At 37.8% G+C, this 24,696-nt stretch overlaps 1 protein-coding gene and 1 pseudogene across 3 annotated transcripts in view; both read right to left on the bottom strand.

Annotated features, from left to right (window-relative positions):
• Positions 1-353: 353 nt before the first annotated feature.
• LOC110203206 (disintegrin and metalloproteinase domain-containing protein 2) overlaps positions 354-24,696 on the bottom strand; it is a 145,540-nt gene continuing 121,197 nt past the window's right edge. For 2 of the 3 annotated variants that reach the window (XM_020979691.2, XM_020979694.2), the window contains 5 exons: positions 15,408-15,485; positions 15,091-15,205; positions 7,598-7,751; positions 4,512-4,575; positions 354-511 (listed from right to left, as the gene is read on the bottom strand). In XM_020979691.2, the coding sequence (XP_020835350.1) occupies positions 4,521-4,575; positions 7,598-7,751; positions 15,091-15,205; positions 15,408-15,485 (402 nt within the window). In that variant the 3' untranslated portion in view covers positions 354-511; positions 4,512-4,520. The remainder of the gene's footprint in view (positions 512-4,511; positions 4,576-7,597; positions 7,752-15,090; positions 15,206-15,407; positions 15,486-24,696) is intronic. The other variant, XM_020979693.2, reaches the window with a different exon arrangement.
• On the bottom strand, positions 18,275-18,556 carry LOC110203209 (small ubiquitin-related modifier 2-like; annotated as a pseudogene).

Here is a 24,696-nt window from a genome sequence, read left to right as displayed (position 1 = left end):
GTTTCTCCATCTGTAAAATGAAGAGGCTTTAATCTTACAATCTCATATAGAGCTTGAAAGGGATCTTAGGGGTTATCTAGTCTAACCCTTTCATTTTACAGATGAGGAATTTCAGACATAGAGATAAAGTGACTTGCCTAAGGTCACACAGGCTGAAGGTGGCAGAGCTGGGTTCTGAACGCATGTTCTTTGACTCCAAACTCAGCACTTATTTCCATAAAAACTCTTTACAAGAGCAGCAAGGGCCACAGAAATATGAGTCAAAGGGACACATTTTGTTAAACACAAAGCTATTCCCTCATAATGTTCTTCCCCAACTTAGTAAATCCTCTCCAGTCTACCAAAGGCACATAAAATATACGTACACACATTTTATTTCACATAAACAAATAATCCTTGTATTAGCCAAGATACAAAGAAAACTCGGGGTATTTCTATCACTTCCATGCAGCTAAGGCCCACCTTGCCCAGTCCAGGCTGTCAGCTGTTCCTGAGTCTTCTGCTCTTAAACCTGTAAAAGAGACAATGGGGAAATAAGAGTGACATTAAAATCACTGAAAATAACTGACAGATATAAGAACAAAATAAAACAACCTTAATTAGATTTTTTCCAACCAATCAAGGTCACACAATTAAAATTAGCTGTAACCTGAAATGCTGAGAGTTCACATGATGAAGGAAGTGATATAAGTTGATACCATACAAATGAAAATCTTTATCATAAAGAAATAAATCACTGATATTAATAACTCACATTTACATACATATTAGGATTTACCAAGCACTTTCCTAACAGTAACTCTATGAGGAAATGGAATCTAACAGACATTAAATGATTTGTCAGGGTCCAATAATGGTGAATGTAAGAGCCATAATTCAGATACAGGTCTCCCTTGAGCTTTACCTTCTTGAAATTGGAACTTTTTTTTACAAGTTTATCATTTCAGTACTTTACTTTCTGGGAAAGGAAAATGTGTTCAAATTTTAAAACTTTCCAAGTTGCACCTATGTGAGTGTACTGCCATCAAAAATCAATATTTTATATTTCTATGTTAAAACACCTAGGAAATGAGCTGGAATTGGCTTCACAGGTTATGTTCACATAACAAAACAAAAAGTTCACTATTCTAGTCTTATCATCTAGTGCATGATAATTTTTTTCAAGAACAATTTTGTATCACATATCAAAAGTAATAACTAGAATTCAAAAAAACACTTTCTTTTTAATTATATTGACTTAAAAACATATTGATATCTTTTGTTTTTTACTTTGACTGCACCTATATTTCCCAATATATCTTTCTCCCCACCACTCCCACTCCCAGAGAACTATCCCTTTTAACAAAGGAAATGTAAGTTAAAAAAAACTTGGCAAAATTAACCGACCATCAATCAAATCCAACACTATATATAATGTTCCATATCTAAAATCCCCTTCTCCTCTTCCTCCTTTCTTGCATATATGTTTCTCTCTCTCTCTCTCTCTCTCTCTCTCTCTCACTCTCTCTCTCTCCCTTTCTGTCTCTCTTCCTCTCTTTCATATATATCTATATCTATCTATCTATCTATCTATCTATCTATCTATCTATCTATCTATCTATATATATCTCTCTTTCATATATATATATGTGTGTGTATATATATATCTATATCTATATATAGATATAGATATAGATATAGATATAGATATCTCCCTCTCTCTCTCTCTCTCCCTCTATTTGGAGGTCTTAACCTGCATTGGTAGAAGGCATTTCTTCACTCAGGAGATCCCTATACCAGTGAAGTCATAGGTCCAGTTCTTACCTTTTCTCTTGACGTCTTTGGGGTTTCAACAATTTTTTGTATTCCCCCACTTCTTCCTCTCTGGCCTCTTCCCCTTAATTGTTAGGTCGATACCTGAGGCTATATTACAGGACTGCCTGTAATCTAGGACTGCCTCAGTACCCTCAACCATGGGGATATAGACTTTATTAGCTTGGATCACTCGTACAAATATCCTACAGGGGAACAGGACTGACCCTAATAAGATTTCACTATTCTTTCCTTTAGGGAGGGAAGGCAATAAGTATTTCTAAAGTGCACACAAGGTATCAGGCATTGTGCTAAGCTAACTTCTTAGATATTTTACGTATATTATCTCTTTTGATTCTCACAGTAATGCTGGGAGGTAGGTGCTATTAATATCCTTATTTTATTGTCGAAGAAACTGAGGCAAACAGAAGTTAGGTGACTTGACCAAGGTCACACAGCTAGTAAGTATATAACATGGTATTTGAACTAGGGTCTTCCTAACTCCAGGTCCACTGTTCTATCTCTTGCGCCATCACCTGCCTTTAGCCCCATATCAGTTCCTCATGCTGGTACTCTAGCTGCTTCCTTCTTCCTTTCACCTTGTTTTCTCCATGTGGCTTGGAAGAATCAGTATATGATACTTTTGGTAATGTGAAGGGAAGGCAAGGATGTTTGTACTAAATCACTCTTCCAAGGTCAGTCCCTAAGTCTGGAAGCAGCACACTTTTAACCCACTCAATGTCCCTCCTGCCTTTTCTCCCCTTGATTTGACTGGCCAGTATCAACATTTGCTTCTTCTTACAGAATAGAGGGGGCAGGGTTATTGGGATGGGTCATCCCTATTCTAGAGTCAAGAACTAAACAAGCCCATAACTTGGCTTGTGTTATTTGTGAGTTGTTGCTGTTTTTACTTCATCTTCAAAGAGAACCAGTGACATCACAGGGTGATGATCACTCCTACATCAATTAGATTTAAGTGAAGCAGAATTGCACAAAGTTGACAGCTTCACTCTCTCCTCCACAGTCACCAAAGTCTTGTGGCAAGACAAAAGTCAAGACTACTGGTGGTGGCCCATGATGCCACGACACAAGACGACCTTGGCATTTTTGATGTCTGACCAAGCTCTAAGCACTGCACGGTGCCCGCTTCATCTGCCTTCATGGCCACTAGAACAAACCGTTCTCATACACCCATTCCGCCGAGGGAAGTCCTCACATGCTCCCCTAATGGGTTTGAGGCCTGTCAATCACCCTCAACCTGGTTTAGCCCATCTGCTGAGAAAGTTTACTGGTATGTGGCTGCTGCACATGCTACAGCTTCTTGGAGCCACAGGTGAGAGTTGAGTGCCCAGGTGGACACCAAAGGTGGATGAGCAGCCCTAAAAAGGGCTCAGCAAACCCTCACACCAGAGGTGCTAGTCCTCCCTAAATACCCCATACATCCCACTATTGTGAGTATATGTAGTGCGTGCTCTAAGGATTAGCATTCTTTGTTGTTACTTCATAAAGGATATTTTTATCTTGTCTTGATTTCCATATTCTGTGAATATGACTATAATTATTCTATATCTGTCATGCAATTTTTTTTGACATAGGATCGAAGGGCTGGAGTAGTTAAACAAAATGTCTAATCTGCCACCTTGCTGGTTGTTTCAACCAGAAGTCTCCCAAATAGACTTTTTTATTTTTACATTAGTTGTGCTGTAAAGAAGTATTAGAACAAATGGGAGGAACCATGAGAAAGAAGAAACAAAACAAAACAAGAAAAGAAAAAAAGAGAAGTCAAATACTATGCTTTGACCTGCATTCAGACTCCATAGTTCTTTCTCTGGATGTGGATCGCATTTTCCATTATGAGACTTTTGGAGATGTCTTAGATCCTTGCATTGCTGAGAAGAGTCAAGTCTGTGAAAGTTAGTCATCGCACAATATGGTTGTTACAGTGTACGATGCTCTTCTGGTTCTGATCATTTCATTCAGCATCAGTTCATATAAGTCTTTTTAGGTTTTTTTGAAGTCTGCCGGCTCATCATTTATTACATCACAATAGTATTCCATTACATTTATATACCACAACTTATTCAGCCTTTCCCCAATTATTGGGAATCCCTCAATTTTATTTCTTTGCCACAACATAAGGAGCTGCTATAAATGTATTTTGTATATATGGCTCCTTTCCCCGTTTTTATTATCTCTTTGGGGTACAGACTTAAAAGTGGTATTGCTGGGTCAAAGGGTATGCACAGTTTTATTGCTCTTTGGGCATAGTTCCAAATTGCTCTCCAGAATGGCTGGATCAGTTCACAACTCTAACAACAATGCATTAGTATTCCAATTTCCCCACATCTTTACCAACATTTATCCTTTTCCTGTTTTGTCACGTTAGCCAACCTGATATTGTGATGTGGTACCTCAGAGCTGTTTTGATTTGTATTTCACTAATCAACAGTGATTTACAGCATCTTTTCATATGACTATAGATAGCTTTAATTTCTTCCTCTGGAAACTACCTGTTTATATCTTTTGACCATTTATCAATTAAGGAATGACTTGTATTGAATAGACTTCAAACATTTTATTCCTTGGAGCCATGAGCAACAATAAGTTGCATGTAAGAGAGTAGGACAAGAATTGGCTTGCAAAGGCAAATGTGTCTTAAATAAAGAACTCATAACTCTTCTATGTGTTTTTTGTTATAGTGCAAAACATCCAAAACTCACCTTCATGTCTTAAATGTTTGGATTGTGCTTGGCTTCTATTGAATTACTCTCCTCTGCAAATGATCTTCATATGTAAAAGACAAAAAAAAAAATTAAGTATTTAAAATAAAGGAAATAAAAAAGAAACACCACTTTTTCAATTAACATCTCACTGAGGAAAATTCTCCCTGTCTCCCTGAGAATGATGGGATGCCTCTGGATGCCTCTGGCCTTTTGTTGCTTAGGTATATTCAGCTATTTGGATCTCCCTCCACTCATCTATGAAAAATGCTTTATTTCAAGGTTCCTCCAAAAGAGGCACTATCACTTAAGGGTAAATCAAAATTGGATTTATTACATCCGCCTCTAGCAATAGATCTTAAATTTGTGCCTGGAGTTACTATTTAATCTTTTATTACCTTCCTTAGTCCTGAATCTTTCTATTGTCATCTCTTAATTCTGGAGCACAAAATTTATTCCAGTTATATCACACTTTCTATTTAAATTTAGTATCATGTAAATGTTTTTTCTTATTATTCTACCTTCTACATAATTTCATTAGGGTTTAAATTCAGAAATTTCACTTCAGCAAAAATTCAGGACATAGAAAAAGGTAGGGGAGGCAGTAGGAGAGAGCATTTTTCCAGCCATGATTATATGTAACTTGCTGTAATTCATGTCTAAGAGTCTGAATGGCATGCTGTGTAGTATATGGGTCTATTTGTGACATTTGGAGTAATGATGCTTAACCTGGCCCCATGCCAACTGATTTTTTTTTCCCTTTGGGACATTTGTACTCTCACCATAAGAACCATTTTTTCTGGAAAAGGGCTTTATATATGTTCCTCCTTTCTGAAGTGAAAACTTCTATCACAGTCTGCTAATGTACACAGACAGGCCTCCTTATTCCAAGGCACTAATATTTATAATACATTCAGCAATGTAAATCTTATACAAAAGGAAGGGAAGAAAAAGAACAAGCATTTATTAAGTGCCAGGCACTGTGGTAAAGGCTTTACAATTTTTATCTCATTTGATCCTCACAACAATCCTGAGAGGTAAAGGCTATTCTTATCTCTTTTCCAATCATCCCTATTTCAGTCAAAGGCATCACAATTCTTCCAGGTTCCCAAATCAGTCATTTCAGTGTTAAACAGCCTCGATTCTGACTCTCCTGCATGCCACATGTCTCATCAGTTACCAGATCTTACAATTTTTACCTCCATACCTCTAGAAATCAGACCCCTTCTCTCTACTCAGCTACCATCTAAGCTCAACCTCTTAACATCTCTCACAGAGATTTTTTTTTACAAGGCCCTACTCATTGGTCTCCTTGACTTAAGTAAATTCCTACTTTAGTCCATTCTCCACATCACTAACAAAGTGATTTTCCCTAAGCACAGATTTAGCCTACTTCCTCTCGTACTGAGTCAACTCTAATTTATCTTTTGGTTCTCACTACGACCTGGCTCCCTCCTAAATGACACAGAATCTCTGGCTACCCTTTCCAACACTGGTTATACTTTCACTCATACATGTCCTTTGACTTTCTGGTCATGGTAGAAGAGCCATAATACTCCTTGGTCTCAATGACCACTTCCAGATTCTTCCTTTATCACCATCACTCAGAAATTCCTCTTCCTCTGAGATTCATTCAATACAAATTTTATAACTCCATCAAAATTCTGATAGCTTTTCTCTATTGACCACCTGCCTCCATCCAGGACACTCTTTTTCCTCAGTGAGTGTAGTACCTGGATAACAGTCCTTCTCTCTACACAAACTCTTGCTCATATACTAGGGGACTTTAGTATACACATTGATTCTCTCTCAAACACTTCAACTTCCCAATTCCTCAGTCTACTCATTTCCCATAACCTATTCTTCCACTCCATTTCAGTTGCATACAGAAATAATAAAACCCTTGATTTTATAATCACCCATAAGGGTTATACTTCCATGTTCATGAACTCTGAAGTTCCTTTGTATGATCATAGCCTTCTATCATTCCATCTTTCCCTCTGCCTTATGACAGCTAACCCTGTTTTTCTTCTTCACAGTGGCCTCCCCTCCCCTCAGTTCTTCTCCAGGCCATTAACCCTGCATTGACTATACCTCCCTTCCCTATATCATCCCCTGGTGAGCCAGTTCAATGCTATAGTATGATCTATACTCAAGTCCTTCTCTCTCTTTTCCTATCACTCATTATGCCCGAACTTGGATTACTCCCACCATCCACTGACTTTGTTCCTTTTCATATACTACTGAATGGAATTAGAGAAAAAGAATCATGAAAATGTCTAATTAGGTCCACCACAGATTTATGTTATATAATCTCAACTAGGCCTTCATTGCAGAAAGACAATCCTTTCACACCTCTGTAATTAATTCACTATTCCACTCAAAGTAACAGCTATCCTAAACCTTGTTTTTCATTCTTCCTCAGGCTTCACATAGCATTCACTCACTCTCTCAACTGAGGAGTCACCTCACATTTTATAAAAAAATTGAGGCCATTTGCCGCGAGCTCCCCCATCTCCATTCCTTCTTATCTCATGTCACTCAAATGTAGTCCCCCACTTTTTCTTCCATTCCCATCTTGCATTAGGAACAAACCATTCTACATGCACCCTTGGTCTCATCCCATCCTGTCTTCTCCAATGAATCGCCCCCTCTGTCATCCCCATTCTCACTAATCTTCAATCTTTTCCTATTTACTGGCCAACCTACTGGAGATGAGCCTTTCTGCAGCTAGCTAAGTTTATCAGCTGAAAGAAAACATAATCTATCAAGATTATACTCAAAGCATTTCTAGCATGGGAGAATCTGCCAGAGCTTATACCTCGTGGCACTGTTTTTGAGAACCCAGGCAACCACATCAGTCATGAATGAGAAAGAATCAGGATGAAAATACTGAAGTGTTTCATGATTGCTTGTTAACCTATCCTCCACTCAAAATGAAAGAAACCAATCTCAGCTGAGATGTTACTACAAACTGTCTAAACAAAACCATAGTTCTCTATTAGTAACAGTGAATAATATAAGGAATTTATATATTAAATGTGTTAGTAATATTTAATAAATTTTCAATTAAAAAGTAAAGTTACTTATCACTTGATGCATCTTGAAGTACACATTTTGTTCCTTGGCGACAAAATATTATTGCTAAAAGTATCGCTACTGTAAAAATAACTGCTACGGGGAAGCCAATTATGATGCCCCAGTTTTTAGATCTGTGACCTGAAGACACTGCAAGTAAGTCTAGGGGAAAAAATTAAAAATAAAAGCTGACATCAACCACAATGAAAATATTTGCCTATGAAACGGGAAAGTTTTAAACTATATTGCAACTGATGATGCATCATTATTTTGTTTAATTTATATAGATAAATCAGTGTAAAAAACTGTTACATATTTTACATGTAATGTACACATATATGCAAGTATGATATATATTCATGTCTCCTAAAGTTTTACTTTGATGCATCATTGTGGAGTGAAAGTGACTTGAATTATTGAAGGTTATAGCGGGAGGGCATTAGCAAGCTGGAAAAGCTGCCTGTATGGACAAGGAAAAGGATGTCAGATGTGTGACCAGAGATGTTTTCTGCTCACTGTAGAGATTAAGACAATTACCACTTTAGCCACTCTGTAAAATGATGCTGAAGATCCGGTTAACTTTTTTAGGCTGCCATGTCACATCATTGATTCACATTGAGTTTGCAGTCCACAAAATATCCCAGATATCAGTCACCAATTTCATGATTCCCCCATCCTGTATTTGTGGAACTGATTCTCTAAACCTAAGTGTACTATATTTGTCCCTATTAAATTTTGTCTTGTTAGATTCATTTTAATTTGCCAAAATATTTTTGGATCATAATTCTTTTTGCACAGCATGTTAATTATCTGTCCAAGCTTTGTATCATCTGTAACTTGGTAAGTATGTCATCTGTGCCTTCATCCAAGTCACTGATAAATTATTGAAGAAAAAAGGGACAATGACAGATTCCTAGGATACTTCACTAGAGGTTCCAAGTTGACATGGTTCTATTTATCAGTAATCTGGGTCTGGCAATTAAATCAATTCTTAATTCACATAACTATATTATCATTTATACCACCTCTCTCCTTCTTGTCCAAAATAATATCATGAAAGACTGTTAACTATCTTATCAAGGTAGACTTAATTTGTGGAATTGAATTTAATTTCAACAAAGATTAAGGCTCTCTGCACGGATAAAGATAAAAAGTGACATAGTTCCTGATCTTGAGGAATTTACATTCAAACAGAAAACACACAATTATACACAGATAAGTACAATACAAGTATGGTCAGAGCAAAAGGGAGAGCCAAACAAAGTTCTCCAGGAGAATTCAAGGGGAGAGAAAATACTTTTGGCTACAAGGATCATGAAAGGCTTTGAGGAGGAGATGGCCCTTGGGGTGATCTTTGAATGAAGAGAAGGGTTTTGAAAACGCAGAGATGAAAATCAAGAATCTTCCAGGTATGGGATATAGCCTATGCATGGATTCATCAAGCCATGTTAAATTGAGGAAAGAGCTTTTAATATAGGCATGTGGGTGGCTCATTGTACAGAAAGAAGGATCTGGAGTCTGGAAGACCTAAGTTCAATTCTGGCCTCAGTCACTTTCTAATTGTGTGACCCTGGGCAAGTCCCTTAAACCCCTTCAGCCTCAGTTTATTCATCTGTAAAATGAAGACAACAAATACTGCTTGCTTCCCAGGGTTATAATGAGGATAAAATGAAATAATGTTCATAAAATGCTTTGCCAACCTTACAGTCATATATAAATGCTAGTTGTTGTTTGTTTGGTTGTTGTTGTTATTATTTAGTTTGACTGGAAGGTAGAATATATGAAGGAAAGTCTAAATGCCAGGAATTTTAACTTATAGGCATGAAGGAGCTACTGAATATTGTTAAATAGGCATAAGACTTGGTCAGACTTATGCCTGAGGAATGTAATTTTGGCCGCCATTTGAAGGATTAGAAGGAGGATACACCAGAGAGGAAGCAAGGAGACAAGTTTGAAGGCTATTACAACAGACCTAAGCGGGAGGTGATGAGGGTCTGAACTAAAGTGATAGTAACATGAGCAGACAGGAGAACACAGATTTGACATATATTGTGGGATAATAAGTAACACTTATCAACAAAATGGATGGGGTGGGGAAGGGGAAAGGAACAATCAAGGATGCCTCTGAAGTTTTTGAATCTGGGTTCCTAGGAGTATGGCTCTACTGTAAAACAAAATAGGAAAGTTGGAAGGAAAGGTAAGTTTTGTGGTAGAGGGTGGTTTTAGTTTTGGACTACAGAATTTGAAGTATAGCTAGATATCCAAGTGAGAATGTCCAAAGGGAGATTGAAAATGCAGAATTATATAGTTCTGTGGTGAAATTTGGACTACAAATGTGGATTTAGAAGTCATCTATTTGGAGATGATAAATCCATTAAAGAACATGAGATGATCAAAGAAAGAGATAAAGAAAAAGGACCATGGCCTAGGATATTTATGAAGTAGAAAGAAGACAATGAACTAGGGAAGAAGACCAAGAAGAACTAGGCAGGCAGGTAGGAGAATGGGGTGAGAGCAGTATCATGGAAGCCAGGGGAATATAGAGTATCCAGGAGGAATAAGGGGCTCAGCAGATCCAGAAGGGTCAAGGAGAATGAGGACTAAGAAATGTTTTAAGAATTAAGAAGTCATTTGTGACCTTTGCAAAAGCAGTTTCCATGGAGTAGTAGGAATCAGACAATAAAAGAGTTGAGGAAGTAGAGGTAATGAATGCAGACTGTTAATGCAGACTAGGAACTTAACAATGAAAGGAATGAGACATATAGGATGATACCAAGGGAGTGTGAATCATCATTCAGAAAGATACTGACAGGCTAGGGTACTGGGCCATTTATAATATGAAGAAATTTAGTGGGACACATCTGTTGAGTTTGAAAATTTAACTTCACAATGTTTTCAAGTGCAAGTTACCTGAAAGGGAGTGGGTTTTTGGTAAACTTGAAGGTCAGTTTAGTTCAACAGGATGATATAGCATCCAAGAAAGCTAATGTAAACTCAAGCTACATTAAGAAAGGCATAGTGGGGAGGCACAGCCACGATAGCAGAGTAAAGGCAAGTACTTGCCTGCATTCTCTCCCAAACCCCTCTAAATACCTTTTTAAAATGATTCTAAACAAATTATAGAGCAGCAGAACCCACAAAAAGGCTTAGTGAAACAATTTCCAGTTTAAAACAACTTGGGATCTGTTGCACCAGGGTGAGAGAGGAGCACAGATAGCCATGGGCTCCAGCAAACTAGGAGCAGGCCTCCAATTTTCTTTGGTGTCTGTGGGCTGAGAGGTCTGGAAACAGTCACTATTGCCAGGGATTCAGCAACTGACGATCAGCAGGAAGGGTCTGTTGTACCTGGGTGAGAGTGGAGCACACTCCAGCACAGGCCATGCCAGAACAGCCCTGGCTCCAGCAAACCAGGGGTAGCCCTTGGGAGTCACTGAATCAGCAGTAGCAGAAGAATAGGCTGCTTCCAGAGCTCTCAGCTCACAGAGAGTATGGGAATCAAACAACTGGTCAGAGGAGATTACAGGGGTCTTTTTGTTAGCACTGAGGCAGGACTCTGTTGTTTTGCCCATACTCAGATCCAAGTCACAGTCCTGGGTAGCAGTCCCAGGGCAAGCAAGAGTACTAACATAGCAGAGCTTAAGGCCACAGTGGAGGAGTGACTCTCCTCACAGTTCTAGGGCAGAAGAGAGTTCTTGTGGGTGCTCACAGACCAGAGCACAGGCAAGGAGAGTAGAAAACACCTCTCCTTAGATCATACCACCTTGGAAGAACTGAAAACTTAGAGGTTCCTAGAAGTACCTCTGAAAACACCTGAACCAAACTCCTGAAGTTTGGGACAGCGACCCTCCACCCTGGAAGCAGAGCCCTACCTTAACAAAGACTTAAAACCAACTAATAAGTTGGGGAAATGAGCAAACAATGGAGAAAAACTCGACTACAGAAAGTTACTGTGATGAAAAGGAAGATCAAAAAGCGCACATACAAAAGAAGACAATGAAGTCAAAGCTCCTATATCCAAAGCCTCTGAGAAAAATATGAATGGTCTCGGGCCATGAAAGAGCTCAAAAAGGATTTTGAAAATCAAGTAAGAGGTGTAGGGGGAAATTTGGGGAAATAAATGAGAGGGAAAATCATGAAAAACAAGTCAACAGCTTGCTAAAGGAGATACAAAAAATACTGAAGAAAACAACACTTCCCAAAACAGACTTGACCAAATGGTAAAAGAAGTCCAAAAAGTCAATAAGGAGAAGAAAGCCTTAAAAAGCAGAATTGGCCAAATGGAAAATAATTCCTTAAAAGTTAGAATGGAGCAAATGGAAGCTAATGACTTTATGAGATATCAAGAAAACAATAAAACAAAACCAAAAGAACAAAAAAAAAAGATAATTTGAAATATCTCATTGGAAAAACAACTGACCTGGGAAATAGATCCAGGAGAGGTAATTTAAAAATTACTGGACTACCTGAAAGCCATCATCAAAAAAAGAGCCTAGACATCATCTTTCAAAAAATTATCAAGGAAAACTGTCCTGATATTCTAGAACCAGAGGGTAAAATAGAAAGTGAAAGGAACATACATAGACAGAGGGCACAAGTGTGAGTTGAATATGATAGGATGGTTATCTAAAAATATACATTTTGTTGTGGTGAGAAAGGAAATATACTGGGAAAACGGAAAATTAAAAGGTAGAATGGGGTAAATTATCTGACATGAAAGAGGTACCAAAGAGCTTTTACAGTGAAGTAGAAGATGGGGAAGATGGAGGGAAGTAGAGCTTGAAGTTTACTTTCATCAGAATTGGCTCAAAGAAAGAATAATATACACTATTGCTAGGTATAGAAATCTATCTTACCATACACAAAAGTAGGAGTAAAAGGGGATAGAAGATGGTGGGGTGCTGATAGAAATCAGGGCAGATTGGGGGAGGTGTAGTCAGAACCAAAATACTTTTGAGAATGGACAGAAAAAAAATTTTGCAGCAAGTTTTTCTGATAAAGACCTAATCTCTCAAATATATGGAGAACTGAGTAAAATTTATAGAAATAAGAGATATTTCTTAATTTTTAAATGGTCAAATGATATGAACAGGTGATTTTCAGATGAAGTAATCAAATCTATCTGTAGCCATATGAAAAAATGCTCTAAATGACTATTAATTAGAGAAATTAAAATTAAAAATTAAAACAATTCTGAGCTACCACTCCACACCTATCAGATTGGCTAATATAGAAAAGGAAAATGACAAATATTAAAGGGGATGTGGGAAAATTGAGACACTAATGCACTATTGGTGACGTTGTATACTGAATCAATTATTCTGTACAGCACTTTGGCTCTATGCTCAAAGGGCTATAAAACCATGCATACCCAATGACCAAGCAATACTATAACAATCAATACTAGGTCTGTATCTTAATGAGATTAAAAAAATAAGAAAAGGACCTATGTGTATAAAAATACTTATAGCAGCTCTTTTCTGGTGATAAAAGAATTAGACATTAATACTTTTCCATCAATTGGGGAATGGCTAAACAACTTGTTGCATATGATCATAATGGAATACTATTGTGCTTTGAGAAATGATGAGCAGGATGCTTTCAGAAAAATATGGAAAGACTTACATGAACTGATAGAACTGAAATTAGCTGGATTGGGAGAACACTGTATATAGTAACATCACTATTGTATGATGAACAACTGTGAATGACTTCAATATCCTCAACAATATAATTATCCAAGAAGATTCTAAAATGACTAATGATGAAAAATGGTATCCATCCCAGACAAAGAACTGATGGAGTCTGGATATGGATTGAAGCACACTTTTCTTTATTTTCTTTGTTCTTTGTTACAACTTTCTTTTTTTCTTTTGTGTTTTCTTTTACAACATGAGTAACACTGAAATATGTTTTGCATGACTGCACATGTATATCAAATGTATACCTATATCAAATTGACTGCCTTCTCAATGAGGTAGGGAGGGGAGGGAGAGAATTTGGAATTCAATTTTTTCAAAATGAATGTTAAAAATTGTTTTAACATGTAATTGGGGGGGAATTAAATATTACTTTTTTATTAATTTATTTTGATTTATCAACTATCACTGTCATAAGCTTTTGAGTTTTAAATTTTTCTCCCCCTCCCTCCCTACCTCCTTCCCCAAAATGACACACAATCAGACATAGGGTATACATTTACATTCCTATTAAACATATATTCACATTAGTGATGTTGTAAGGAAGAATTAGAACCAATAGGAGGAACCACAAGAAAGAGAAAACAAAATAAAACAGAAGAAATAAATACCAAATACTATGCTTCGATCTGCATTCAAACCCCATAGTTCTTTCTTTGGATGTGGATAGTATTTTTTTTTCTTTTTATTTCATATGTGAGAGGTACATACAGGCTGGAATGAAGTCACAGTTTTAAGGAAAATTTCCTTATCTTCTACAAAAGTCTTGCTCTGATGTCTCTCCAGTTCAATTTAATTCAATAAGCATTTATTAAGCACCTACTGTGTCCTAGGTGGATGCTAGAGGCTGGAAATGCATTTCTTTAAATAGCCCCTACCCTCAAGAAGTTTATATTCTACTAGAATGATTTGGAGTGACCATGGGTTCTTTTTTTTCTTTTTTTCTTCCAGCCAGAGGAAAGGTTTATTAGTGATAAATCATATAGGCCAGGTAACACCCATTGGGACTAGTGGGCATGAGAAAGTCTCAGCCTTTTGGGCATGAGGGGTTCTCAGCTGGATAGCATTTTCTATCATGAGAACTGCGGAGATGTCTTAGATCCTTGCATTGCTGAGAAGGGCTAAGTCTATCCAAGTTAGTCATCATACAACGTGCCTGTTACTATGTACAACATTCTCCTGGTTCTGCTCACTTCACTCAGCATCAGTCCATGCAAGTTTTTCCAGGTTTTTCTAAAGTCTGCCTGCTCATCATTTCTTATAGTACAATAGTATTCCATTACATTCATATACCACAACTTCTTCAGCCATTCCACAATCGATGGGCATTCCCTCAATTTCCAATTCTTTGCCACCATAAAAAAAAAGCGGGTATAAATATTTTTGTACATATGGATTCTTTTCCCATTTTTATGATCTCTTTGGGATACAGCCCTAGAAGTTCTGCCTCTATATCTTAGAACCCCAGAACAGAATGGCTCACAATTAGACAGTCCTCAAGTATTTTTAAAAACAAAAATTTTTTAAAATACAAATTAAAGCAATTCCTAAATTCAACTTTATGCACATTAAATTAGTAATAGAAAAACATACTACTAGAATGTTTGTGGTTTTTTAAAAATACAATTATACATACAATTACAAATACTATTACATTCTTAATAGAGTTGTGAAGGGGTCCAGACATTTTGGAAAATAATATTGAACTGTACTTCAAAATAAAAGTTACTAGTTAATAAGCAGTTTTAAAATTCTCCTTTGGTGGCAAAGAAACAGGATTTTTAATATCTATTTTCAACACTTACAAGATTTTGGATGGATTCCACTGTCAATACTTCCTCCTACTCCAGAGGTTGGAATGGTACAGTTTGGAGGGAGCCACCCATCTTCACAGTGACAGTGTTTGAGATTATTGCAAACCTGAAACCAAGTGGAAATGTGATGGCGATCCTGAGATTTTCAGAAAAAGGATATACTCTATTATCCACCTTTTCATAAGGGAAACACTTAGATACATGAAACATCCTCATTAATAATACTACTATAAAAAAACAAGAAGTGCTGAATCCAATTCTCATGTGTGTATAATTTACAAAAATACCTCCAAAATACTTCCACTTACCCCATGCCCCATGCATTTTTCAGTAGGACAGTCAAATCCTAAGACACCAAGGTCAACACATGTCTGATTCAAGCAAACCTAAAAATTAAACAAAGTGAGAGATAAATTGAAAGTAATTCTCTGAAATAAGCCTTTATAATTTAAAGGTTGTTTGGATATTTAAATACTTAAGTGATCAGAAGAAAACAGGAAAGGACAGGAAAGTAGCATAAGAACTTCAAAATAAGCAAGTGGAGAAGATAGCATTATTGCTGGTATCTTGTGAGGCTGAGTCTCCTGGTTGATAATTATTGTAAAGGAAGTAAGATGATAATAACAATAATTATTAAATAATAGCTTTTATCTTATATGTCACTTTAAGGTTTGCAAAGTACTTTACAAATATGAGTGTTAATTACAAATATGATTTATCTTTACCATCACCTTGGGGGGGGGTACTATCATTATCCCCCTCATTTTACAGATGAGGAAGTTGAGTCAGGCAGAGGTGAAATGACTTGGCCAGAGTCACACAGCTGGTGTGAGCTAGTTAGGTCAGATCTGAATTCACATCATCCTGACTACAGGCCCAGCCCTCTCTCCACTGCACTGCCAGCTACCTTGCTCTTTGACTTTGTTTACCTTTTTCAATTCTCTTCTAGTCTACTTGCACATATACCTTCATTGAACCCTTAGGCTATCATCCTGTATTTCACCTTGCTTTCTCATACAAACTGCTTGAAAAAACTGTCTAATAAAAAGAAAAGAAAAAGAAAGAGCTGTCTACACTCGCTACCTCCTCTTCCTCTCACTCATTTTTCAACTCTTTGCATTCTAGCTTCTGTTGTTATCACTCAGCTGAAACTGCTTTCTCCAAAGTTAACAATGATCTCTTGTATGCCAAATCTGAAGGTCTTTTCTCAGACCTCATCCTTCTCAGTCAGCTGCATTAGAAACTGCTGATAATCCTTTCCCTCCTGCATATTCTCTCCCTCTCTGAGTTTCCTGCATGAACTACTCTCTCCTTGGTTGCCTCTTATATTTTCCTATATGTTTTTTTTTTCTGTCTCCACTGGTTTGATCATCTACATAATGACCCTTTATTAAGAGCGTTCCTTAAGGCCACATGCAAGTCTCTCTTCCCTTCTTTCTTTACATTTACGTTCTTGGTAACCATTTAAATTCCCATAGGTTTAACTATTATCTCTACACAAATGACTTCCAGATCCAAATATCCAGCTCCAGCCTCTCCTCTGAACTTCAGTCTACTTTACCAGTTGCCTACTGGACATTTCAACTTGGATTTTCTGGAGACATCTTAAACCACTGAACTCAAAATCTTTCCCCTTAAACTTTCCTCTGTCTCAAACTTCTCTGTTTCTATTCAAGGTACCACTATCCTTTCTCTCTTCCAGGTTCATAATCTTGGTATTATCCCAGGTTCCTCACATTCTCTTACTCTTCAGATATAATCAGTTGAGTATAAATCATGACAATATCCAACCCTGTGTGTGTATGGGTATACATATATAGCTACCATTTTAGTTCAAGCCTTCATCATATTTTATCCAGGTTATTGCAATAATCTCCTAGTTTACATTTTTGCCTAAAGTTTCTGTTGATTTTTTTCCCCAACTCCAGTCTCTCCTATATACTGGTGCTAAAGTAATTCTCCTTATACATAGATCTGACCATGTGACTCTCATACTTAGTTAACTCCAGTGGCTTCCTATTGTCTCTAGAATAAAATACAAACTCCTTTTCTGTTTTGGCCCTATAAAACCTGGCCTCAACCTGTCTTTTCAGGCTCACTGGACATTACTCCTCCTCCCTCATTCTGTGATAAAGCCAAATTGGCCTTCTCTCTGTTCCTCACACATCACCCCATCTTCCATCTTTATACCTTTGTACTGGCTGTTCCCTACCCGACTATGCCTAGAATGCATTTCCTCATTAACTCTGCCTCTCAGAAATCTTCTTTTCTTTTCAGACGTAGGCCAAGGATAATTTTCTTCATGAAGCTTTCCTTTATTATCTTCAACTGCTCACTCTCCTTTTGTCCAACATATCCAATTTGTTGCCAAATCGTATCATTAGTACCTTTACAACATCTCTCATATATGTTTCCTTCTCTCCATTCAAACAGCCATCTCCCCTCATCACCTCTTACCTTGACTATTGAAATAGCCTTTTACCAGTTTGCCTGCATTGTCTCTCCCAAATCTAATCCATCCTCCACTCAGGTGCTGCTGCAATTTTTCTTTTTTTTTTTTTTAAATTTTAAACAAGAAGTTTATTTAAACAATAAGAGGTTTGACTTAAAGGGAAAATTATCTAGGATCAATTTCTTTATAGTAATTTATCCCTACTGAGAGACAGAGATTGTCCTACATGTAATAGCTATGTACAAAAAAAGTTATAAAATTGTCCTTGGTTTTACAATGATGAAAGAAAAACACTGAAATTATCCAATCAAACAAGGTATGCGAGGATGTTTTTGCGGGTTTTTTTTTCTTTTTGTTGTTAAACAGTGAGAGCAAAATAACTTACTGGAAAATAAAGATAAAAGTTGAATAAGCATGCCACTAATTGAAAAAAGAAAAGGGATATTTTCACAGAACCAGTTTGTTTTTTTCTTTCCCCATCTCCAGTTGGTGTTGATCAAAACATACCATCGGTCATTTAGTTAAAAAAAAAAAAGCATTATGCCTGTGCACATATACCAGTTACTTTACGTACAATAAAGGAATGGGGAAAGGGAATCAAAGAAGAGAGAAATCCATACTGCAGTAGTCAGGATGTGGATGAACCAAATCTTGGCTTTCTAATTGTGAATATATTGTTTTCCTTGGGAGCACAGGTCTGGAGTAGAGTTGCATGTTCTCTTTTTAGTAAGTGGCTCCTGTCTGCTGCTGGAATACATCAATTGTATGTTCATCCTCCATTTCCAACTGTTCAGGTGTGTCTGTTTCATTGATTCATTGCCCATCAAATCAGAATCTGATCTGCCTCACTAACTGTCATTCACAATAGGCTTTCATTAGTTTACTAAGTGGTGTGTGCCTCTTAATCGTAAATTGCACCACCCAACCATCTTGCCCTGCCACCTTCAAATTAATGGGATCTTTGTTTTCAGTCTTGACACCTTCCTTTGGCTTTTTGTCAGCCATGGCAAGTCCATGGATCTCCTCAGCCACTTCACAGAAGAGGCCCCAGGATGGTCCATTCCAAGGGAACCCAGGGGAGAAGCAGCAGCGGCAGGAGCAGGGGCAGGAGGAAGAGGAGGAGGGGGGAGAAGGAAGAGGAGGAGGAGGAGAAGGAGGAGGAGGAGAAGGAGGAGGAGGAGAAGGAGGAGGAGGAGCCCCTGCTCAGTGGGCTCCAGTGGCTCCCTATTACTTCCAGTATCAAATATAAACAACTGTTTGTCATCTAAACCTCTTCATAATCTTTCCCCTCTCTTGCCTTTCCAGTTATCTTGTATTTTAATCTTCTCTATGCATTTTACAATCCAGCAACAATGGTCTTCTTATAGCTTTTCAAACATAATAGTCCAACCTGTCTCTATACCTTTAAATTGGCCGTCCTCCATACCTTGAGTGCTCTGTTCCATCACTTCTAACACTGTTCCTTCAAGATTAAGCTTACATCACATTCTTCAGGAGGTCCTTCCCTCTCAAAGTGTTTTCCATCAATTCTACCTTAGTTATTTTTCATGTTGCATCCCTGATTAAAACAAGCTCTTTGATTAAAGTAAGCTCTTTGAGGGCAAAGCCATTTTCTGCTTTTCTTTGAATCCTCTGCAATTAGGATAGTGCTGCTTTAATAAATGCTTGTTGGCTGACTGAATATATGTTGTCTCCTCCAATTAGAAGGTGAGCTCTTTCAGAAGATAATATGTCTTGATTTTCCATTTGTATTCTCAATGCCTAGAATAATGCTTGATGAATAGTAAGTACTTAACAAACTTCATTACTTTCATTCTCTTCTATTATTTGACATAGTTCTAGACATGTTAGTAATAGCAGCAAGAAAGAGAGAAGGAAATTAAAGGAATAAGCATAGGTAAAGGAGAGATTAACCTATCTTTGTTTACTGGTGACATGCTAGTTTACCTAGAAACCCCCCCAAAAAAAAATCAAGAAAGAAGCTAAATGAGGTAATTGATAGCTTCATTAAATTAACAATATAAAGCAAATCCACAAAATCAACTGCATTTCAACACAGAAATAACAAAATCCAAAAAGAAAGACTGAAAAGCGTTCCTATACAAAATATCTATGAAAGGCAGAAAACACATATGAGTGTTCTATCAAGGCATGCACTATCTTATATAAAAGCAATTTTAAATGGTCCTTATGACCTAAATTACTTGGAGGATCTTCAATGTTCATGGTTGGGCCATGCTGACATAATAAAATTTCAATCTACCTTAACTTAAAGATTTACTACTGTACCAATCAAACTATTAGGAAGACACTTAATAATGTTAGACAATATAAAAAATATTTCATTTGAGAGAACAATAGGTCTAGGTTCTCAAAGGATATAATGAAAAAATGGAGGAATGAAGATAAAGCAGCATTTCTAGACCTTGAAGCTTATTATAAAGAAATAATCATCAAAACTGTTTGTTACTGGTTTAAAAATAGAAGTGTAGCTCAGTGGAGGAAATCAGATGAGGAGGAATCAGAAATAATTGCACTTGATAACCAAGTGTTCAGTGAACATGAGAATGTAAATTTCTTATGGAAGAACCCCCTATTTGACAACTTTGGGAACCCTGGAAAGCAGTTTGGTAGGAATTAGTTTTAAACCAACATCCTATACCATGTACAACAATAAATTCAAAATGGATAAGTGATCTGAATATGAAAAGTCATACCATTAAAAGTTGTTTGTTTTCCTTTTAAAGGAACCAGACCAGGGCACAGCCCAGATGGCAAAGTGAAAGCAGGGACTCACCTGAGCTTTTCTTTTTTTTTTTTCTTTTTGGTTAGGCAATCGGGGTTAAGTAACTTGCCCAAGGTCACACAGCTAGTAAGTGTCATGTGTCTGAGACTGGATTTGAACTCACGTACTCCTGACTCCAAGGCCAGAGCTCTATCCACTGCGCCACCTAGCTGCCCCTTCACCTGAGCTTTCCCCCAAACCCCTTCAAATACCTTTAAAAAGTGACTCTGAACAAATTCTAGAGCAGCAGAACCCACAAAGAGACAGAGTGAGGCAGATTCCAGTCCAAGACAACCTGGAAGGTCCATAGGAAGGATAGGTTGCACTGGGCTGAGAGAGGAGCTCAGGCCATGCCAGTGCAGACCCAGCCCCACAAAGCAGGAGCAGGCCTTGGGGGACTGAATCACTGGCAGCTGTGGCATTTTCCAGATTTCTCAGCCCACAGATGCCAGAGACAACTTAGAAGGTGAGCAGGAGGGGTCCACTGGAACTGGGTGAAAGAGAAGCACAATCCAGCAGAGAGCAGGCCAGCACAGCCCCAGTCCCAGCCCCAGCAAATCAATAGCAGGCCTCAAGTGTGACTGAATCAGCAACATCAGCAGTTGTGGCAACAGTGGTAGCAGCTGCTCCTGGAGCTATTAGCCCACAAACAGAATGTTTGAAAGTTACCTATTTTGACTCCCAGGAGACAAGATGGCAGAGTAAGCAGTAAGTCACTCTCACCCTCCCTTACTGACCTCAAGAAACCCAGAGAATGCTGCCCCAGAAAAAAATACTGAAATAGTAGAGTCAGCAGAAACACCAGATACTGGAGTCTTTTTAGCTCATGAGGCTACGGGGATTAATGGGAAAGCTCCCTCTTGCTGTGGCTGAAGGGGACCGGTACAGGAAGGGAGGCATCACAGCAAGCCAGTGGCAAGCCCCACTCAGTAAACTAGTAACCAGGCCCCTAGCCCCCCAGCACAAGAAGCCTGGGACAGTGCCCCCTGTGCCCCAGAAGCAGAGATCAACTTTAAAAGCCAGAAAAAAAGGCAAACAAGATGGGCAAGAAGCAACATAGGAAAACAATGACCATAGAAAATTATCTTGGTGACAGGGAAGATCAAATTCATTGTCAGTATACCCATATCTGAAACCTCAAAGGGGAATATGAACTGGTGTCAAGCCCAAAAAGCCTTCTTGGAAGAGCTCAAGAAGAATTTTTAAATTCAAATAAGAGAGGTAGAAAAAAAATTGAACAAATCCTTTAAAAATATAATTCACACAATTTTTTAAAAGTACATGGAAGAAAACAACCCTTTAAAAAGTAGAATTGGCCAAATGGAAAAGGAGGTACAAAAGCTAACGGAAGAAAATAATTCATTAAAAATTAGAATTGGGCAAGTGGAAGCTAATGACTCTATGAGACATCAAGAATCAGCCAACAAAATCAAAAGAATGAAAAAAAACAGATCAGGTATTTTTCACATCTATTGCTAGAATGGTAGTTCTTAATAACAACAACAAAGGAATAGAAACAATTACAAAAGATAAAACAAATTTTAATCACGCGAAATTGAACCTTATGCAGAACCAAAATCAATGTAATTAAGAAAAGTAGGGATGCTATCATGGTAGGAGGTATCTTTGTACCAAATATCTCTTCTAATAGTCTGATATTAAGACATAAAGGGAGCTAACACAAATACATAAGACCAAGAGCCATTTCCCATTGTACATGTAGTCAAAGTCTATGAACAAACAGTTCTCAAAATAAGATTTGGAAAGTATTAACAACCATATAAAAGATACAATCACAATAATAAAAGAAATGCAAATCCAATGATTTCTGAGGTTTCACTTATTACTTAGCAAATTGACTAAGATGAAAACAGTCGATGTTGGAGGGGTTACGGCATGCTAATATACTGCTGGTGGAGATATAAATCAGTTCAAATACTGTAGAAAGTAATTTGAAATTATTCTAAGAAAATGACTAAAATATCTATACCCTTTGATTCAGGGATCCCACTGCTATGCATATATCCCAATGAGGTCAAAGATGGCAAGGGTGGGGAGGAGATGATCCCCTACATGCTAAAATATTTTGAGAAATGCTTTTTGTAGTAGCAAAGACCTATAAACAAAGTGCTCATCAATTGGGGAATGGCTACATAAATTGTGGGAAATAAATGTAATGGAACATTACTGCTCTATAAGAAACTATGAGTATCAAGAATTCAACAAAGCACAGAAAGACATATTAAATGATGCAAATGAAATAATCACAACTAGCAAAATAATAATGATAATAACTAGCATTTATATAGCACTGTGAGGTTTGCAATATACTTTATAAATATTATCTCATTTTATTCTTTTTTTTGGGGGGGTGTTAGGCAATGGGGTTAAGTGACTTGCCTAGGGTCACACAGCTAGTAAGTGTTATGTGTCTGAGGTCACATTTGAACTCAGGTCCTCCTGTATCCAGGGCCGGTGCTCTATCCACTGTGCCACCTAACTGCCCCATCTCTTCTTATTCTTACAACAACTCTGGGAGGTAGATACTATTATTATTCCCACTGTTAAAATGAGGAATCTGAGGTTGAGGAGGTTAAATAACTTGTTCAGGGTCATACAGCTAGCAAGTGTCTGAGGTTGGATTTAAACTCAGATATTTTTGACTCAAAGTACAAGGCTTTATCCACTGTTGCTTCAAAATAATATCCACAATTACTACAATAATACAAATGGAATGGACATTAAAAAGTGAAATTGAATGCTATGTAAGGCTAATAATTATGCTTACATCCAAAGCAAAAGAAAATCCATTTTTTCCCTTCTTTGTAGAAGTGGAGGACTATGGAAAAAAAAAATTATTATACTGTCAGACTCATTTTATATGTTTGTTAATTTTACTGTTTTTTTTTATTCTTTGTTACAAGGGATGGCTCAGTAGGCAGGGGATGGAGAGGGGCATATTTGGGTATGAAGGTAATTTTTTTAAAGCTATTAATAAATATTTAAGAGAAAACTTAAATACAATTTTTAAGATGTTACATTGGACGAGGTCCTCTAAGAACAAAAGCAGAAATGTTTAAGCTCAGAATACACTAAGGCCAGCAAGGAATGGTACAGACATGCAAAAAGTGCTTTTTATGAATTAAGACTGTTGCTTGATAGATAATAACAAATGATGATGGAGAGGTGATAGAACTATCCATTTTATCTCTATTTTTCTAAGGGGGAAAATCTGTAAACTTAAAAATAAATAACAAAAATGGCTAATAGTGAGCTGAAACCCAGGATAAGTAGGGAGGTAGTAATTATGATTAGCTAAGACCTCAGTGGGGAGGAGCCAAGATGGAGGAGTAAAAGCAGCAACTTGCTTGGGCTGTACCCTAAACCGCTCCAAATACCTATAAAAAATGGCTCTAAACAAATTCTCAAGCAGCAGAACCCACAAAAAGACAAAATGAAACAAATTTCCAGCCCAAGACAACCTGGATGGTTGACTGATCAGAAAGGAATATTGTACCCAGTGGGGAGAAAAGCGCAGCTAGGTGTGGGCACTTAGGTAATACAGGCCTCAGCAAACCTGGAGCAGGCATCAGAGGACTGAATCGCAGGCAGCTGTGGTGGTTTCCAGACTTCTCAACCCAAGAACACCAAAGACAACTTAGAAGGTCAGTGGGAAAAGTCTGTGTCTTCAGTGACAGAGAGAGAGAAGCACGGTGGTCTCAGCTCCAGTCAGTCTCAGAGCAATGCCCCGTGGCGGGGGCTGCCTCCAGAGCTTCCTGCCCACAGATTGAGGGGGAAATCAAGTGACTGATCAGAGGGGGATTGCAGGGATCTCTCTGCTAGCACAGGATTCTCTTGCTTTGCCCGTGCTTGGATCTGGGTTAAAGTTCTGGGTGGAGGTCCTGGGGTGAGGAAGAGCACTGGAGTGGTGGAGCTTATAGTGGCAGTGAAGGAAAAATCCTCCTCACAGTTTCAAGACAGAAAAGAGTGCTTGTGGTCACTCACAAAACAGAGCACAGGCCAGGAAAGGAGTAAACACTTCACCCCTTGTCATACCACCTTGGAAAAACAGAAAATTTACAAGTCCCTAGAACTATCTCTGAAAACAGCTGTACAAAATCCCCAAAGCTTGGGACAGTACATTCTCCACACTGGAAGCAGATCCCTACCTTAACAAAGAGTTTATAACTCAAGTAATTGGCTGGAATCATGAGCAAGCAGCACAAAAAGAGTCAGATTATAGAATCTTACTTTGGTGACAAAGAAGATCAAAACATACAACCAGAAGAAGACAACAAAGTCAAAGCTCCTACATCCAAAGCCTCCAAGAAAAATATGAATTGGTCCCAGGCCATGGAAG

This window comes from Phascolarctos cinereus, unplaced genomic scaffold (genome assembly GCF_003287225.1).
Source record: "Phascolarctos cinereus isolate Bilbo 61053 unplaced genomic scaffold, phaCin_HiC Scaffold_2;HRSCAF=192, whole genome shotgun sequence".
NCBI classification, from domain to species: domain Eukaryota; kingdom Metazoa; phylum Chordata; class Mammalia; order Diprotodontia; family Phascolarctidae; genus Phascolarctos; species Phascolarctos cinereus.
Note: the sequence above shows the minus strand (reverse complement) of the source record. Positions and strands in the feature narration are given on the sequence as shown.